The 16,570-nt window shown below is 38.9% G+C and overlaps 1 protein-coding gene across 1 annotated transcript in view; it reads right to left on the reverse strand.

Annotated features, from left to right (window-relative positions):
- Positions 1-13,130, reverse strand: part of FHIT (fragile histidine triad diadenosine triphosphatase) — a 263,625-nt gene extending 250,495 nt beyond the window's left edge. Inside the window, exons 1-2 of the mRNA XM_049640843.1 lie at positions 12,075-13,130; positions 9,753-9,782 (exon numbers count right to left, since the gene is read on the reverse strand). Of these exons, the coding sequence (XP_049496800.1) occupies positions 9,753-9,782; positions 12,075-12,125 (81 nt within the window). The 5' untranslated portion in view covers positions 12,126-13,130. The remainder of the gene's footprint in view (positions 1-9,752; positions 9,783-12,074) is intronic.
- Between the last annotated feature and the right edge of the window lie 3,440 nt (positions 13,131-16,570).

Genomic DNA, 16,570 nt, shown 5'->3' on the forward strand with positions numbered 1-16,570 from the left:
ATGCTCATTGTCAACCACAGATTGGAGCTGTATAAAACTAGAAGTCTTTCCTTCAGTGTGCACTGGGTTTCCAGAGACAGAGAGGAAGATGACAGACCAATTTAAAGGCTACTGACAGGGATCATTTGCACAACAGGTGATGACACCATGTGCCTTCCAAGGTCATTTGCCCTTCTGGGATTCTCTGAGTTATCCAGGCTCTGAGTTTCTTCCTCGAGGGTGACTCTCATCTCTGGTCATCTGATGGCAGAGCTGAGCTTGGAATCATATTTACTCCTTCCATGGATGAATCGTTTTGTCAAAATTATACTGCTAGAACCTGATTACATCTAGGAATTTATACCATTTACAACCAACAGATGAATTGAAACAAATAAAAGGCCCTGCTGGGTTGTTTATCACAGTCCCGGTATACAAAGCACGGTAAGAAAACATTTTTCAGGTAACAAGTACTGATATATAGACCCTATGGTGGGATATTTGGATGTGAACATTAGGATAAATGGATTTCACCACGAAGTAAAAGAGTATTTGGTGAGTTCACATTGTTCATTCAACAATGTTTATTCTTCTAAACCACTTTGGGCAAGATCAACAACCTAAACAACTTCATGTTGACTTTTCATGTAACATCAGGAACAAGAGAGGCTTATTTAAGAGAATAAGCTACCAGGGAAAGAAAGGAGAGTTTTCGTTACCAGCACCCCAAAGTATCATCTGTATGTAGAATGAGCCCAGAGGGATTCCAGACCATCAGTTTTGTCTCTTCCCCCTGAGGTTTGGGATTAATATGACTCAGGAAGCTTCCAGAGATGTACACCTCAATTTTCCTGATCTTGGGAGATGAACAGCCTCTCTAGAAAGGGAATCCTCTAGGAGACCGCAGGTGTAGTACTGATGCCTCGCGGCATGAGAAGATTTCAAAATTATCCTTTCCCAGCACTAACATAATTCATACTGAGGGAGGGGGCAGAAATTTTCACTGTGTTTAGCCCAAGGGCCATTACAGATTCTCACCAACCCAGAATTTTTCACTTAAATGTCATTAGGAAGGTCATTATTCTAATTCTTCCATTTCTGGAGCTCTGCAGGCTGCCATGTCCATTATTCATTAACCTGGTTTGCATTTGACCCAGACTTAGTCATCAAATCCTTACTATTCCAGCTGCTTTTGTATCTTAAGAATTAATTTACTGATGGTTTCAGCATAAAAGGCAAAGAGGAGCCCCTTCAAGGGACTGAATGATTTAGGATGGATATGGCAGCAAGAATCAAGCCTAGGCCACTTTGACCAAGAATCAAAATGTATTTATAGAAATATGTTAAGGGGTGCCTGGTGGCTCAGTTGGTTCAGTGTCCAACTCTTGATTTTGGCTCAGGTTATGATCTCACAATTTGTGAGTTTGAGCCCCATATTAGGCTCCATGCTGACAGCACAGAGCCTGCTTGGGATCCTCTCTCTACCTCTCTCATGCTTGTGCATGCATGCTCTCTCTCTCTCAAAATAATAAATTAAAAAAAAACTTAAAAAAAAGAAATATATGAAAACAGCTGTTCCTAAATCTGGGCAACATCAAAATCAACTGCGGGCTTTTCAGAAATCTATATTATGGGCCCCATTATCAGAGAATTGAACATAGGTGTGAGAATCAGTTATTTGCTAAAGATAATAAAGGAATAAGAATGAATTATAATAGTCATTTATTGATGGAAAACCTTCAGTGGGACCCCTGTGAAATAAAAAGTATAGACAAAGCTGTATATTTCTTTTGAAAATACATTTAAAATATCAGTGATATTACAAAATATAAATAATATGTTGAACAAATGGGTACACATTACCCATCTTAAAAATAAAAGAGATCTATGGAGTTAAAGGCTACTGGATACCTGTGACACCCCACGGTGCGCTCCTTCTCCTTAATGTTTCCACGTGAGGGAATCCCAACCCTCTTTGTGTCCATATCTCTAAGCAATATTACCCATCTGCATTTTTACAGTTAAGATACATAGCCTATAAGTAATCTGCCTCTGTATTTTGTTATTTCTGCTGTTAATAATTCCTGAAATAGAAGTTTGTAATATCATCTGTATCTGATTCAGCTACAATGTCCAGTTTCAACCAAACCACACATTATTTAATGGACATTCACCCCTCAGTCTACATTTAAGGTGTGTGTGGTTTATGACAAATGGCTCATCTACTGAGACTGACATGAACACTTACATTTCATCAAAACTGAATCCTCATCACATGATTAGGCTGAGTTTATTTTGCCTTTTCTCTCATTCCCCCCTGCCGCCTTGATTTTTGTTTGTTTGTTTGTTCAAATGTTGGCCAAGCTAATTATTTACATGCCACAGGTTGAAAACTTTAAACCTACAATGATCTAATTAAATGGAATTAGAGAATTATACACGTTATTTCCCAGGCTAGAAACATACAGAGCAAAATACCAAGAGAGAAATTCCTTCAGTGATTACTTACTGAGCACCTACTATTCCACACTAAAATGACAAGAGTGAGTGACAGCCCTTACTGCATCAACAGAGTTAAGAAAGTGACTCTGAATAATGACACCTTACATTTATGTAGCATTTTAGGGTCTACAGAGCACTTTGCTTTTCACAGGATATTTCACTTGACAGTGATTAAATAAAACCCCCAAACTGAACATCAGGTGTAAAAGACAGTCTACAGAGATCTATAAAACATTGACATTAAGAGTGTATCTGCCTCATTTCTGTGCTACGTATCCCAAAATAAATTTAACAGCCAAATATCCACTTTGGTTATGTCAGGGCCTCCAATTACTAAAGAAATTTGTTTGGTAGCACTAATGAAAAATTAAACACCTAAAACATATAATTCTGCTATAAACTGGCATACAGTAATAAAACAGCATTTAGTTTAGTTGACCTTTACCTGTATAATAAAGTTAAACAGAGAGAATCCTGTGGGTATTTTTAGGGAGAAACCAATATTATTCTAATCAGAGAAAAATAATGCAAATTAATTTGTGTTATGGGTGGAAATATATTTACAAAACCTCTCCTTGTGCATCTTCCCCTGTGCTTATTGGGTGCAAGGTGCTTTTAGGAACAGCTGGCTGCATGATATAATGGAGAGGGGCTCTCAGACAGGCCTGGGTTTGAATCTTTGCTCTACTACCTGCCAGTCGTGTATGGTGTGATTTGTTACTCTACCTCTATAAACCTCGGTTTCCTCACATGTCAAATATCAATGCCTACTTTTGAGGGTTATGAGGATTCAGTGAAAATTATAAAACTAGAACAAACATTTATTCAGATGTATTGCATGCCAAGTACTGTTTTGAAAACATTTACATGCATTAAGCCATTTAGTCTTTGCAACACCCCTAGGAGGAAGGGTATCACTGAGGCCCTCGTGTTATCAATTTATAAATGGATGGTGGGGCTAGGAAAGGTTAACTTTTGCTGGGTCATACCCCTGGTAGGTGACAGTTCTGGGACTGAAACCAGGTCATCTGTCTCTCCATCAGTATGTTGGAATGCTGATGCCATTTTCCCTCCATCCTCACTCCATTTCCAGAATCCCTCAACCCATCCACCGAAGTTGCCTGTGACAGTGAAAGGACAGAGAAAATAAAAAACACATAGTAACCAGAAAACACCTGGTTAATTAATGCCTGGTTAATTTTTCTTTCAGTGTTTTTTCATGACATCATGCAAATCAAAATCGATCATTTCGAAATAAATACACACACACACATGCACAATGATTTGATACCTACTTAGAAGAAGGCTTGAGGCTTAGTAGAAGAGAGGAACTTTCCCATAGGAGACAGGCAGGCTCATGGTCCCTTTTCCTGCCGACAGACCCAGGGACCAGAAGTTTTGTCCCCAAGTCCCCAGAAGGATAACAAACTCATCCCGACCTGAGCACTGAAATTGTTTTTGGTTTGCCAAATTCAGGCAAATGGGATTCATTCTGAGAAAAGAGATATAAATTGTAAGCCAATTCCACAAGAGAAAAGCTACCACATCCTTAAAATACTAATTTTTCAGGCAGTAAATGCAGGCATTAGGCATAAACATAGGCAAGGCACTTTCTATCATGGCTTTAAGCAAAGGATAAAAGTTCTCCGGCAAATTACAACTCTTGTGAAATTTCTTTCATTATGAAAATAATAAATAACAGTCAAGAAAAATCATTTTTACTCTCAAAATGTCACTTTCTCCATTCGGTGCACACCAAATTTTAGGAATTCATTTGGGTTGAAAGCAAGGAGCTCTGTTGAAAGTCCTCCATATCTTCTCATCACTTCTTTGCTAAGTTGTGCACTGGAATAAGGTGTGCATGGGAATCACCTAGTGTCTGTTAAAATGCAGAGTCCTGGGTCCCACACCAGACCTACTGAATCAGCATAGGGGGCAGGCAGGTTTCTATTTTGTGAAAACCTATTTCAAGTAACTGTGAAGTATACTGTCGGTTTAGAACCATGACTTACCCATTACCATAGGAGTAGAGCAGCGGATAAAAAAATATATCAGGGTAGAGATTTTTCCCCCCAATTATTAAGGTGGATTTCTGAATGTTCAACTGGTCACTTTTGTAATAAATTCAAAGTCAGTATTCAAACAGCACAAGTCCTCTTACCAGAAGAAAGCTTTCTCAAGAGTTTAAGCAAAATGGCAAAAGTCAACAGTGACAATTCAGTGTATAACTGTGAACTCATCAGGGCCGCAATCTCAATGCCAAGTATATTCCCCTAAAGCCCAGTCTTTGCCTATGTTACAAAAGAAACATAAGAAAACTGAGGGTAAGATTAATATTAAGAGACATGAACAAGGTCCCAGGGATAGTGGGCTAGGCTCTCTATTCATGTTGGTTTCTCCTCATCATCACTCAATATAATAGACAGGGTTCCCTCCATTTTAAAACTGAAGATGAAATAAAAATAATTTTTAGAAAATTTTTAAAAAGTGGGGGGCACCTGGGTGGCTCAGCTGGTTGAGCGTCTGACTTTGGCTCTGGATGATCTCGCGGTTCACAAGTTTGAGCCCTATGTCAGGCTCAGTGCTGACAGCTCAGAGCCTGGAGCCTGCTTCAAATTCTGTGTCTCCCTCTCTCTCTGCCCCTCCCCTGCTCATGTTCTGTCTCTGTCTCTCTCTAAAAAATTTTTTTAAAAATTAAAATTTTTTAAAAAAAGAAAGAAAAGTGAAGACGAAGACGTTCAGAGATGCTAAGAGTCTTGCCCAAGTCAAACAGTAAAATAATAGACCTAATATTCCCATGGAACCTCTGATTGACGCCAAAGTGCATTAACTACTGAACTTCATGAAGAGCTACAATATCCTCTATGTTCATGAATTGAAATGATTACCAAATCTCTACGTGGAAAATCTCTTCTAGGACCATAGAGACCCGTCAGTGAATGGAACAGTTGTTTTTATCTTTATTTTAATTTTTAAATCACACTTTTTCAAAGAATTCCTTTTCTTGTTCTTTCTTAAGCAATCTGAAAAGTAATTGCTAATATATCAATAGTTATTAAGATACTTCCCACTGCCTTAATATTATAAAATGAACTATCTAAGTAGGGGATTCAATTCCATAACCACAAAAAAGGATAAACAAGCACATTCTATAAATAGTTCTTATGAGATTCCAGATTGCCTGCCTGCCATAAATTTCTCTCTTTAATATACCTAAAACACCCTCCCACCCAAAGATGTACATATTAATTTCTCTAAAAGGTAGCTCACATTAAACTTACTATGGAGCATCCCTTTTAAAAGACCGAGCACTGCCTTTAATGATTTGGCTAATTGAAATTACATTTTGGAATATGGTTTGGCAACCTGATGAGTGGAAATTCTGGTCTTTGTCAGTGATGCCTGAGATATAGGAGATTCTTGACAAAAATCCCAGGAAACTCAGACAGAGCCCTGACTACACACTGAAATACAAGTACATATCATCTGCTGCTTCATGTTCATTCACATTGGAAACTTACGAGTAGATTTGCTCTCTCAAGCAAAGACCCATTATCTTCCCCATTCTTTTCCCCGGGCCACCCAAAAGAGCCATTGTAGACAGTGGCAAAATGCAAGTCCTCAAAACAGCTTACATTCTTGAGGGACTAAGGAAACATAGGTACAGAAACAAAAATAACCACACAAATTAAAAAAACAGTGAAGAATGCCTTGAAGGAAATCAAATAAGGCAACAAGATAGGGAATAAAGGCTTTATTGAGCAGAGCCACTTCAGATGGGTGATGGGGGTCAGAAAAGACTAACAATACAGCAACATATGGCTGTACCTGTATATACATGTATATGTATATACAGTGATATGTATATACATGTATATGTATATTGCAATACATGCCTAAAACCAGAAAAAAAGAGGTTGTTTCTCAAGACTGCAGGACATTCAAATCATTGCAATGATCACTGGGTAAATAGCAGCACTCTACTACTTTTAAATTCAAAAGGAGACTGAATAATCAACTGAAACGTAAGAGGTGACTTTTTACTTCCATATTTCCCCTTCCTGCTATGAATCACTTACTGAGTAAGCAAGCCCACCCTTGTTCTTTGCAAAGCAGAATTTAAAGCCCCTGAAACAAACAAACAAAAAGCCCTAAAGTGGCACCACGTTCAAGTGTCTAGCTCAGTGGTACACCTTCACTAACAATAACAACAGTTGCTTCAGGGGAAGAGATCATTACTGGGCTTATTGTTATTACCACCCGGCATGAGACACAAATGGTTTCGAACCCAGACATTGGGCAGAATACCAAGAGTCAGACACACAGGCAAAGACGAAGCCAACAGTCACTGCGCTTTCCGCGGCAGGCTGTCAAATGCTACCCTGAAATGCACAACTGTGTGAATTTCAAAACATGAAACGTTCAGTCTTGAACTGCAGTTTTCAGAACCAGACAGCTGAATATTGAAGGTGCTGCCTTGCTCCCTGGAGGGGCTGGCTTTTCTATGGCTGGTTTCCACACGGCAGGGGTATGTGGCCATTACCAGCTATTTTATCAGCATAAAATAACAAGACTGAGGAACAGCCACACTCTGAAAAGACTCATATTATGTGCTGGTTCACAATGAAGATTCCCAAGCCCAAACCACAAAGATTCTAAATCAATTGATTTAGCATAAGAACTAAGAGTCCACTTCTTTGTGGTTTAACACCAAAATTAATTTTTATGCAGGTAGTATAAGGATTGCACTTGGAAAAACATAGATTGGACAACATCACATATGCAAAGTTGGCCTAAAAGGACAGTTTTCACAACTTTGTCATACACACACTCACATACACCTATGTGTCATACACATAGGTTTTCATATGCATGTGCATGGTTGTTCTCTTTTAGCCATTTTATCATCTACAAAGGATTTAAGATGCAGCCCCCCCCCCCCCCCCGCCAAATTCATATTGGGGGAATTCTGTGATTAGGCTGGAAACAGCTGAAAGATGTCCAAAGCAATACAATCTACTGATTAAAAAATATAGAATTGTTAAAAAATATTAACTTATACTAAGTAACAATGGTGATGGTGATAATAATCACATTCAACAATTCATATATAAGTCCTATAGGCCAAGAATTACTCCATCATCCTCACCAATGAAGCTGACAAAACCGTGAACATTTTTTGGTTGGATAACTGGGGACATCAAAAAAGTAGTCACTGTTAGAATCAGAAAGTCCTTAGCCAGGGTGCGCAGTTCTGCTAGACTTGGTGTCTGGTGACTTTTTTTTTTTCTTTTACTGTGTTTTATTACTATTCTTAATTGAGATACAATTCAAATACCATAACATTTTCCATGTTAAAATATACATTTCAGTAGGTTTTAGAATACTCATAATGCAGCATGAACATCACCACTATCTAATTCCACAACATTTTTATCACCCTAAAAAAGAAACCCTTACCCCTTAGCTGTCATTCCCCATGCCCTCCTTTCATCAGCTGCTGGAAGCCACTTATCTACTTATTGTCTCTATTCAACGCCTGCTTATATAGAACATAATTTTAATCCTTCATTTAGAACCAAAATGAAATTGTGAGATTATATTACCTATATATACATATAAGCTTTAAATGTGTTTAATATGTACCTATTATCAATCTGTGCATTTCATTTGATCTAGTTTGTACATGCTCCCCTGTTATTAGCTGTGTTCCTACAGACATACTTCCATATTTGAACGAATTCCATCAGATAGTGCGTTTAGTACCTAAATCTGGTGTTGTCAGGATTGACAATTACATACTGAGTTTAAAAAAAAAAACAAAAAACTAGCAACCAGATTTAAACTTTGTGCTTTGTAGTTCATGAAACAATTTCAGGGGACGCCTGGGTGGCTCAGTCGGTTAAGCTTCTGACTCTTGATTTTGGCTCATGTCATTATCTCACAGTTTGTGAGACCAAGCCCTGTATCAGGCTCTGCACTGAGCATGGAAATTGTTTAAGATTCTCTCTCTCCCTCTCCCTCTGCCCCTCCCCTGCTCATGCTCTCTCTCTTAAAAACAAAGAAAAGAAAAGAAAAGAAAAGAAAAGAAAAAAGAAAATAAGGAAGGATGAATGAATTTCAAAAAGAAGCTACTCATTATACTCTTTTTGGTGTCTACATATTTAGAAGCCTGGCATGGGGGGTGGACAGTGGGGTGGAAGAAAGAGGCGAGTCCCCTCTGTCCCTATTACATCATGTGTCTGGAGCAATCAGGAGGACAGCTCCTTTTTATCGTAAGGAATTTGGTGGCAGTCCCTATAGAACATTTGCTCCTTAGGAGGACTTCCCAAAGTACTTTTAAAAGTCCCACAGTAGCTATGTTAAACAGTAAAGCCATATGCAAACTAATACCAAAAAGAGACTGTGTTTTTTTGGTGCTGTTTTGTGCCAAGCATTACCTTGTCTGTTCATAGCCAGTCTCACAGTCATAAAACCTTATTTTGCAAAGTATAACATTAGCACCCCAGTTCAACTTCCCTCTGATTTCTAGCACTGAAAAAAATAGCCATTTCTGTGATTTGGGCATAGGACCTAACTGCAGAGGAATTTGCATTTGTATGAAGGGGGCTGAAACCCAGCCTCAGCATCAGCCAAAGTTTTATTCTTTTATTTTACTTTACTAGGAAAGTAGAGAGTATCTTAATAAATCCTCCTTTCCTCTTTTAGCACACTTAAAAACCCATCTTCGAGCTCCACTGACTCCATTAGGTTAGAACTTTAGCATTAAGTACAAAGGGAGGAAAAGTATAGGTGTGTGGGTGGAGAGAAGGAGAGAAGGAGAAAAGAGCTAGCACATGGAGAACGACTCGCTTAGCCTGTCGCTCAAGAATGAGGAGGCTGTGTGAAGAACCAGAAGGCCTGTCAAACATATCTCAGCTTCAAATGGGACCTGCCAGTCCACACAGGGCTCACATGCGGTTTCTGAGATACTACCTCACTTGAATCCTTTTGACTTCAGTTTCTGTTTTAGGACTTCTTGATTTAGCTTCTGTTTTAGCATTTACACAAGAATAATTTTACAACAAAAGGTAAATGTCTTGTAAACTAATGGGAAACATATTGCTTGGCATAGTTTATAATGTCAGGATTTATGGCTCTAACACTGAGGGTCTCTCTGACCTCAAAGATAACATAATGAACCAGCAATGTGCTGCAAATGGCTCAGTGTGATTTTTATTAGTTCTCATAATTGCCCCTTATTAATTTGTATGCATGTAATAAGCACTCACCTTCACAGTCTGCCCGGCTTCAGGGCCATCCTAGAAGTAGGAGAAAAAAAATAGATAAATAACAGAGGTGATAACAGATAGATGGTATCTCCTGCTTATTCAGAAATACCTCCCGTTAATAATTTAGATCCAATTTCATTGTGTGTTAATTTATAGTATTCTCATGGGAACCATTCACTTCAAATGTGTGGGACCAGACAGTTCTCCATTTCCACCTGAGAGTAAGTGAGAAGTTATGTATAAAAATGGTATAAATTATCCAGGGAGCCAACCCTCTTGCTACTTTTCATGCTCTTTGCTCTTGGCTATGGCTTTAATTGCATTAAAGGAAGGTTGGAAATGTTTGAAGAGGTAAATTATTGCACCTTTTGATTATCTTTAAATCAGAGGTAGTTTAATTAATGTCTGGTTACTATAAGTCTCTACTCAAAAAAAAATTGCTGTAAACATAATCCATTAAGTAGGAATATGGGCTGTCTTATATGGGAAGACCACCCAAGAGTGGGCTCTCTCTGGCTGTCCTGACCTTAGAGGGAAAAAGTAGGAGCATTCACTGTAGTTGGGCCCTTTTCCCATTCCTGGTTCCTTCTCTCAGATTTTCAAAACCAACAAAACCATTTGTTTAGCTGAAAATGAGCTGATTTGCCCAGACATCAGTCACAAGACAAAGCAAAAGCAAGTGCTCAGTTGGTTTGAGATACTAGAACAGGCAATGTCTATGACGGAAAATTATAGAATTGAATTAGAACTTTGCAACTTTTAGCAAGTCTTTCTATCTCTGTGGCCCAGACCAATGGGTAAGAATGTTTGTCCCGCTGTGGCCAGAATTGTGTATAAATGGCTTTCAAACTTGAAGTCACAGTCCATTAGTGGGTCATGAAGTCAGCTTAATGGGTTGTGATCAGCACTAAAACCAAATCAGATAATACAACAAAAACTATTAGAGTACACAGGATGGGTAAATGTTGTTTTGTAAAACTTGGGTTTCCTTTATCTACGTATGTATCCATGAGGTGCGAGGTTCACTTGACTGTGGAATAAATAAACACCATACTCTGGTTTAAAGTTTGAAAAGTTTTGTAGACACTGCATATACAAAAGTACTCCAAGTGCTATGCACAAGTCAGTTCCTTTGTTTATGGAATTCACTTTTGAGTAAATCACATTAGATAACTACTAGCACTGGCCATTTTCAGTGAAGGTGAATTTTTTTCTAGTATTTCCTTTAACACTGACAGTTGCCTTCAGCTACTCTCTGGAAACATGATTTGTAGCATAAGCTTGATAAACCCACCCTGAGCTTAATTGCTTGCACAAAAGTGACTCAAACACACATACAGACACACACCTACACACACACACCATATTTCAGAGGGAAGTTTACTCTCACTCAACACAGACATGACAGCAAAAACTTTGTAAAGAAGCATTTAGGAGCATTTTTAGTCAAAGCCTTTCATAACTTGAAAACAGTGGTCTTCTCTATCTGTTTCTTTGAAAGTCTATGGCTGGAAGGCAAAGAGGGTAGTTGAAGGATGGTAAATATTCTGTGTAACTAAAGCATTGAGGGCAAGGTCTCACATTACAGAACCAGCCAATTCTTTCCAAAGGGTTACTGCAGAGTCATCCAATGTCAAGGCCACTAAGGACTTTAATTATGTATTGATACCCTTAGCTCTTCCCATGGGGGATCGGAAAGGGCATAGGACATGTTCTATTGATTTGCTCAATTCCCATAGCTGATGACTCACCATAGACTTCCTTCTACACTTGGCTCAGCCTGTGCCTAAAGATCTCCAGTGACTGGGGTATGTCATCTCTTTCCTGGGAAGCAGGCCACACAGAATACTTGATACAGCATCATACCAATCCATAATCAATCACTGCAGATTGAGTTAAAGAGAAAAAGGAGCCCTCTGAGGGCAAGGTCCCAACCAACTTGCATCTCTCTACTACACTGACGTAGAGGAGGGCTAAGTCCATGCACTGCTCAAAATATAATTGCCCTGGAATGAACATGAGCTGTCCAGCCCCAGTTCCAGTAGAAGATCTGAAATGCCTGAATGCCCATTAAATCACTTGTCTGTTACTCTCATTTGTTTTGTAAACAATGCTGCAGACAGTGCCTCGGCTGATATTCTACAGTCCACCTTGGGACAATGGATACGAGGGTGGTCCTGGATTACATCTTTTTCTGCTATTATTTAAGACATGAACAATGACAGCTGCCTTACCAGTGAGACGGCAGCTTAAAAGAGAGAGAGCTCAATGCCAGGATTTGAAAAGGAAGAAAAACAATTTCTGAGCTACTTAGACACTCACCTGGATGGAAAATGTGAGAGAAGTCCCCTGGAAATGCTTCTCCACCACCATCCCGACTCTCTGGGTTGCCTGGAACAAATCTGCCACTTCATCTGGACGCAGGTCTCGGAAGCGCTCCACTGGCCGAAGGGGACACACAAGGACATCTGCAGTGAGTTCTGTTAAGGCACACTTTGCTTGCTTTGGGTAGGATTTTTACCAACAAGTTTATACCCACAGTATTGAATCCCCTTGGCCCAGGGCCTGAACTCTCAAAGACTAAGGAATAAAAGAACAAATATTTACCAACCACCAAACTCCAAGAAGTTCAAAAAGGAGCTTACAAACATGGTTAATTATACTTTGAAAGAGAAGCAGTGGTGTGCTAAAGAAATTCTTTTAAGAGAAAAGGGCATTAATGTTCAGAGAGACTCAAGTGCTGGCTGAAATAATTATGCCAAGAGGCAAAATCTATTCTGGACCATTATCTCCTGACCCCAATTCGAAAGCTCCATCTTCTCAAACAGCCAAAGGCACTGGGTTGGAAAAACAAGCAGAATATCCGGTCAGTTTCTCTATGGAGAGTATCACAATTAAAATTTTAATTTCAATATCTCTTGAGAGAAATGTGTAATGAAAACACAATAGTAGTTGTTTTATTTATGTTTAAAAGGAGAGCAGACATTCTGAAAACGTACAGTGAACTTCATTTATAATAAGATATGTGCCATGTGGTTAACCATTTTATGACAAGTGTTCCTCCAATTGATTATTAAGAATTCTAGAAGCCAGTTGAAGAACATTTAAGAAAAGGGATTTTTTACTTCTACAAACAAAACCATCTCAGTGCATTCTAGAAGTGAGACAAGTCAACATATTTATGCTATTGGCCTGAACAAATAAGAGCTAGAGAAAAAGAATCTAAGTTTGATCATTTGCTGGTGACAAATTAACATTCAATGTTACATCATCAATAACATTTCAGTTGTCTTCGTATTTGAATTCCTCATACACATGCAGCTACACGTGCAATCATGCATGCATACATATATACGCACATGGGAATACATTAAATTTTATTTAGTTTTCAGGTACCAGCAGGAGAAAAAAGTGCTCAGATATTCTTTTTGGTTTCTTTCTTTCTTTTTTTCCTTTTTCTTGTTGTTTTAAAACAGTGTGCTTTGCCTGAAGCTAGGCACCTATGGGGCATAATAAAATCTCAATTCTACAATTGCTAGTCACACCAGAATTGCAAGCATTTTAGTCTACCACACTGGTAGGATTCAGCCCAAAGGGAAGGAAATGCACTGAACTCAGCTGGGTGGGCGTAATTTCCATAAGAGAAGGGCGGGGTGGGGGGGGGAGCTGGTAGGGAAAGGGAAAGCTGAAAGGGAAACTGATTAATTTTGCTCATAATCAGGAAATTCATGTCAATGGTAAACTAGGAAAAGGAGCAGTGGTTTAATCTGAGTTCATTTTTCAAGAGAGGGGAAGGGAAGGCTTCACCCACAGGGCATCAGATACTTAAAAAGATAATTATCCTTCTTTGGCAAGGCTGCTTTATTATCATGGGTCAATGAACCATTTAGAAATGAAGAATTTCCTTTCATTTCCGTTTAGCAGATTGCCAGCCTCCACTCCCACTGAGTTGCCTCTTCTTTGTTAAAAGACACCTTTCCCCATCTTCCTCCTCTCTCCACCTGCTCTTAGGCCCTGACTTCACCAAACCACAGCAAGATGACAACTTAGCAAGCTTCCAACAATACCCATAATTGCTGTGGTGAGCTATGTCTAAACACAGCAACCAGGTGGGGAAAGAAGGACATTTTCTTTAAATGACTGCTTACTATAAAACTTGGTGGAATGAATCTTAAATTCTTTGTATCTAATGTAACTTTAGTAATATCAACGACATCTGAAAGGTTTTGTTTTGTTTTGTTTCCAACACCCTAAAAATATTTTATTATCTGTTCATTTTCCTTGTCTGGTACTAAGGATTGGTTTGACCCAATGTTTAATGAATCAAAACATTTATGGAACTGAATCAAAATGACTGAATCTGTCAGCTGTTTTATCCTGTGTACACTTAACCACAGGGTCGTATATCACATACATTTATTACTTTAATTGAATGTTAATAATACTAATAAGAACATGTCACGAAACAGCTAGACAGGCTAAACATGTTCTCATTTAGATGGATATTTTTTCAACAGCCCATTTAGGCCACATTGCCCTGACATATATATTCCTTTCAAACTAACCCTCTATTAAAAAAACATCTGCATATACCAAACGATCTTCCCGTGTGAATGTTAAGATGAAATAGGATTAACTTTTAAGGGTGCTTACTTGGTTTGGGCAGGTGTTCATGTGGATAATCATTGTCTTTGCTCTGTTGGGACCCAGAGGATACACAGACAGGTATCTCAACCTGTCAGTGGACACACAGGTAAGCTCCACAAGACTTGACAGAGAGACAGATGGGTCTGGAGTTACCCAGGGTATGGATCTGGGGGTCCTGGGTACTGTGTGAGTCACCGAGCTAACCAACAGCAGATTCACTAGTCTCCCCTGGCCATTCTAGGTACTAAATGGCATCAGGAAGTCAGGACCAACCACCATCCCTCAGTTCCTTTGAAACGAGAGAAAAGATGCCCTCACCTCATATAGGTAGTAGGTACCGACTGCTACCTACCTACTTCCAGAAGCTCCTTTTCCAGTCCTCCCATACACACTATACATCTATCACATGTGCCTTCTTTCTGTTCATCTAACACACTGAACTCGTTCCCAGATTTTGAGGCTTTTGTCCTAGCCGTTTGTTCTCCCTAGAATTCAATTCCCCTGTTCTTCGCATGGCTGCTTCTTTCTTACCTTCTGATTCTATTCTAATACTGCTCCCTCAAAGGAGCATTCCAGAACCATCAGTTTAAACTGCTACCCAGTTTCGTCCTCTTCTATCACCCTCTTTTCACCTTGCCGTAGCTCTTGCCACCAGCTGGTAGTTTTCTTGGCTGGCTACTACCTTCCTGAATGAGAAGGTAATCTCCACAAAAGCAGAGGCTGTCTTGTTTACTGTTGTCTCACCCCTGCCTAGAACACCAGACTTAATAAGTACTGCTGCAATGAGTGAATACATTATGATCCAGACCCTCTGATCAGCTACCTCTGAGTACTAACACCCTGACAAAATGGAGACAACATCCATTCATTTTCAACCATCTCTACAAGATTGGGATAGTCCGCAAGATTTTTTTTTTTTAATTCAAGGAGGTTTATTATTAATATTTAGCATAACTAGAGCTAATGTTGGGTGTGCATTGGAAAAATGTAAACTCATTTCTAATGTAAGTTAATTTTCACAAGTGCACAGGAAATATAATGATTTCCTTATATAATGACGAGGGGAAATTAAGAAAACCTTTTAATATAATTATAAAAAACTATAAAGAAGGGGTTTCTAGATTATTCAGACTCTATACCGATAAAAAGCTGCTTTCTATTTGGACTAGAAAGTGTAATTCATTTGTTCATTCAGTGAACAGTGAGCACCAGTTAAGTGGCTGGACACTGTACTAGGCTCTGGGATGAGCAAAAGACAACAGGAAGTTTCTCTAGTTCTTCCTGTCCAGGAGATGGGCACCAAAACAGATAACTGCAGTACTATGGGAGGTACAGATGTAGGATAAGAGGATGCAGAAGCAGAGCAAAGCACCCAATGCAGCAGAACCTGGGACACCTTAATAAGGCAAAGGTTCCAGGACAACCTTGGGGATCTCCAAGTGTGGTCAAATATCCCGTGGCTAGCTGAGAATACAAGCAGGTTCATAAAGGATTTAAAGCAGGTCAGTAAACCTTTTCTGCAAAGGGCCAGATGGAAAAATTGTAAGCTTGGTGGACTATATGTCTAAGCGGCTATAAACAATACAAACAATAGTAAGTGTGGCTATATTCCAGTAAACCTTTGTTTACAAGAAGAAGAGACAACCCAGACTTGGCCCATGGACTTAATAATGTCAACCCTTGGCTTAGAGGAATCACATGAGAAAAAGGTAACTAAAGGAAGTTAGAACTATTTGGGGGCCCATTCTTTTCCAAAGTTGAAGACTATAGTGTTACTTAAATAGTATATTAGACAAATATCATTATGGTATCCTAAAAATTTTCACTTTCTAAGCAAAATACCTGGGCATAATTGAGATATTTCCTCACCCTGTATGTAGCACTTTTGATGCTTTTAAAGACCAACCACAACGAGAAACTGTGTTGCAGTGATACCATCATATAGATAAATCACAAGTATTACTCCCCAGTCCAACTAAAGGAGTTTCTGCCATCTTTCATTGGAAAAACGAAGTATATGATCTACAAACATATGAGAGTATAAAAACAGTATGTTATTCACAAATTCATCAGACAATAAAAGTACTTTCTCAAAATAAGTGCATACACTTTGGAAGAAAACACCACACTGCTTAAAGATGGTGTTATCATGCGCTACATGCTTCTTATAG

The sequence above is a fragment of the Panthera uncia genome, chromosome A2 (assembly GCF_023721935.1).
Source record: "Panthera uncia isolate 11264 chromosome A2, Puncia_PCG_1.0, whole genome shotgun sequence".
NCBI lineage: Eukaryota > Metazoa > Chordata > Mammalia > Carnivora > Felidae > Panthera > Panthera uncia.